General features: G+C 44.7%; 1 protein-coding gene across 1 annotated transcript in view; it reads right to left on the bottom strand.

Moving 5' to 3' along the window:
* The window catches only part of LOC109487442 (complement component C6-like), a 10027-nt gene extending 7209 nt beyond the window's left edge, over nucleotides 1-2818 (bottom strand). Inside the window, exons 1-3 of the mRNA XM_019791437.1 lie at nucleotides 2467-2818; nucleotides 1857-1943; nucleotides 676-823 (exon numbers count right to left, since the gene is read on the bottom strand). Coding sequence (XP_019646996.1) covers nucleotides 676-823; nucleotides 1857-1943; nucleotides 2467-2727 — 496 coding nt within the window. The 5' untranslated portion in view covers nucleotides 2728-2818. The remainder of the gene's footprint in view (nucleotides 1-675; nucleotides 824-1856; nucleotides 1944-2466) is intronic.

Genomic DNA, 2818 nt, shown 5'->3' with positions numbered 1-2818 from the left:
CCATGTTGATTTGATTATATGGATGACATCCTCCGGGAGCCCCAAAACTGATGCGCGCGTGCGAATAAAAAAAAGTTTTGCAAAAAAAGTTAACTTTTCTATTATGAAATACTACATGTACGTGGTCATGAGGGTTGAGCAAATGGCACAGAATATGGTTTGGCGAATAATCTAGTCTTCAAGTTCATTTCTTTACAATTTCGTCTTTTTCGTTTGATTTTGGCATTCTACGACATTGGTATAGTTTTTATTAATTTTTTTGTAACTTATGGTATATTTTTGCTCATTTTGCAACTGTTTTGTACGATTTACAGTATGGTTGAAAACTTTTTTTTTTGGAAACGGCCGAAAATTCATGCGCGCGCGGATGTCATCCATATAATCAAATCAACATGGCCTTAACTATAGAAATAGAAAGGTAACATTTGCAAATGCATAATGTTTACCTCCGCATATGGTGACAGGTCTGCTCTGTTAATTCTTACTCAAACACATTCACATATATGGTCAGACAGGAGTCTAAATCCCTCCTGCTATGAAATTGCAACATGATGTAACCCGGCCAACACCAGTCACCATGGTGAGAGACGGTCTGGTTCAGGTCATTGACCTTATGTGTTTGGAGAAGAGGAAACTGACCAAAAACAGTAAAACATAAGTATGTGTCGACCTTACCTGTCGTAACACATTTAAACTGTCCCGAGGTGCATCCCGAGGTCAGAGGGCAGGTTCTGTTGGAGCTGCAGCCTCGGGTTTCCACCATCGGCTTCGTACAGGGAGACCCGCCGAACTGCGACGGGCGGACTAGCGGAGAGTACCGGGACTGCAGCAGGGAAAACACTCAGATATTTGACCACGGATCTACAGATAACATTCCTATATTATTTTTGCTCACGCATTATTTTTGGCCCCCCACCCCATTCGATACCTGATCACGAAATGCATAAGGCCTTCACAGGTCATGGAACATGCGACTCGTTGCTTATATTTTAATGGAAATGTAAGTGTAAGTGAATTGCACGTAGACACATGTAACATGCAAATAAAGGATGGACAATGGATAATGATATAGTATGTGGCTACTCTAACTACTAAACACTAAAATCTAACTTATTAGATTCGATGCTTTCCTACAAAACATCGCATTGATGATACATATGTACTTGACATGTCGGAACACGTATGCAAATACTTCTGTAGTACCTGATGTGTATTTATAGAATGGGAAGTTTCTCTTTGTGACAGTTTCACTTCCTTTTATTCACAGGCCGATGAGCATTTTGGGTCATGTGCAGATGATTATGTGCGTCACTTCCCTTTTACCTGATCACAAGGTGGTGACACATACAGCTTTCACGTCATGGGGATTTCTCTCCATAGTACCTTAAAACACACGATCTGTATCTGTATTTGTATAGCTGGTATAATCGCCCTTCGGCGTAACACACCATATATTACGCGGTATAGTAGGGTGCACTAGAAATGCGAAAATGAATTTTAACTCAAACCCCCAAAACATCTGTCTGCATATCGAGTTTTGACGCCCTCTTTAGTCTTTTAACTGATGTCCTGTGGAGTCCCCTTACCTCATCTCCAAGCAGATTCGGTGGGGCAAGGGGACTTTTTATTTTGGCCTCCTGTATCCATTGCCAGCGTGGGGCGGACGATGGATACAGGCGGCCAACATAAAGAACCCTTGCCCCACCGAATCTGCTTGGAGATTACCCCTTACCTGTAGCCTAGGTGCCGTCCTATTGTAGGCCGGGGCTCCCATATATACTCGCTTCCTATTTCTTACGGATTGAGCATGGGAGCCCCAGCATACAAATTGGTACCCAGGCTACCTTATAGCTTACCTGTGTGTGTAAGCATGGATCACAGACCGACCAGTCCCCGAACTTCCCCACCAGACAGTCTACCGGACACGTCACAGTGTTACACGGCTGGACAGGGGGACAATAAGACGAAAACTCTTCTTACATTTTCTAGTGATATTCTCTTTTACTTTATCGCAATAGATATGCATTCCTTACAGTTACAACCCCTCTTCTGAGGAGCAGGCTAGGACACTTTTACCGATCAATAGCAATAGTACAAAGGAAAGGACAAAGTGGCGGCCTACTCAAGTTGTACACAACGTATACTGGTATTCTAGCCGCCACTTGTACATCGAAATTGAAATGTTTGACAAGTCACAAGAATACACATAAATGCAATGGTTTGATGAAGGTTAAGGGTTAGTGGGATATAAGAAGTAATTAACGCCTAAGAAGACGTGCAAAATAAACAAAAGTCATTCAACGACAATTCAAGCACATATCTTATAGGTAATATCAGTATGTTTCCTCTTATCTGTGTATCCTGCAGCGCTAGCTATTTTAGCGCTAGTGTGTAGCCCCATCCAAGTGTGATAGGGAATGTTCTCAGGCAACCTTCGTAACCCTAAAAATGTACGTTTTCTCTTACCTGTGTATCCTGCAGCGCAGGACACGGGGTCCCTCCGTGCGCTGCCGGGACGATCACGGTACGGGAGCGGGCGTGCGTGCCGCCGCCGCAACTCGCCGAGCACGCTCCCCACGGGCTCCAGTCCGTTACCGCGCAGTTCTGCGGGAGCGGCGGCGGCGGAGGGGCCCTCCTTCGCCGCCGGCGTCTCCAGCCCTGCCCGGTTTCCAAACTTGTTGCCAACACGGCCAAAACAAGCAAAACAACCCTGTATCGACCATGCATCGTTCGTCTTTTTTAAATTTGATCTCGCAGACCTTTAACTGTGCGTGTTGTTTTTCGGGAAGCTGAAACCTCCACTGAAGATTATGGGTGG

Source organism: Branchiostoma belcheri, unplaced genomic scaffold, assembly GCF_001625305.1.
Source record: "Branchiostoma belcheri isolate BF01 breed outbred unplaced genomic scaffold, Haploidv18h27 scaffold88, whole genome shotgun sequence".
Taxonomy (NCBI): Eukaryota; Metazoa; Chordata; class Leptocardii; order Amphioxiformes; family Branchiostomatidae; genus Branchiostoma; species Branchiostoma belcheri.
This window is presented reverse-complemented; position numbering and strand designations above follow the sequence as displayed.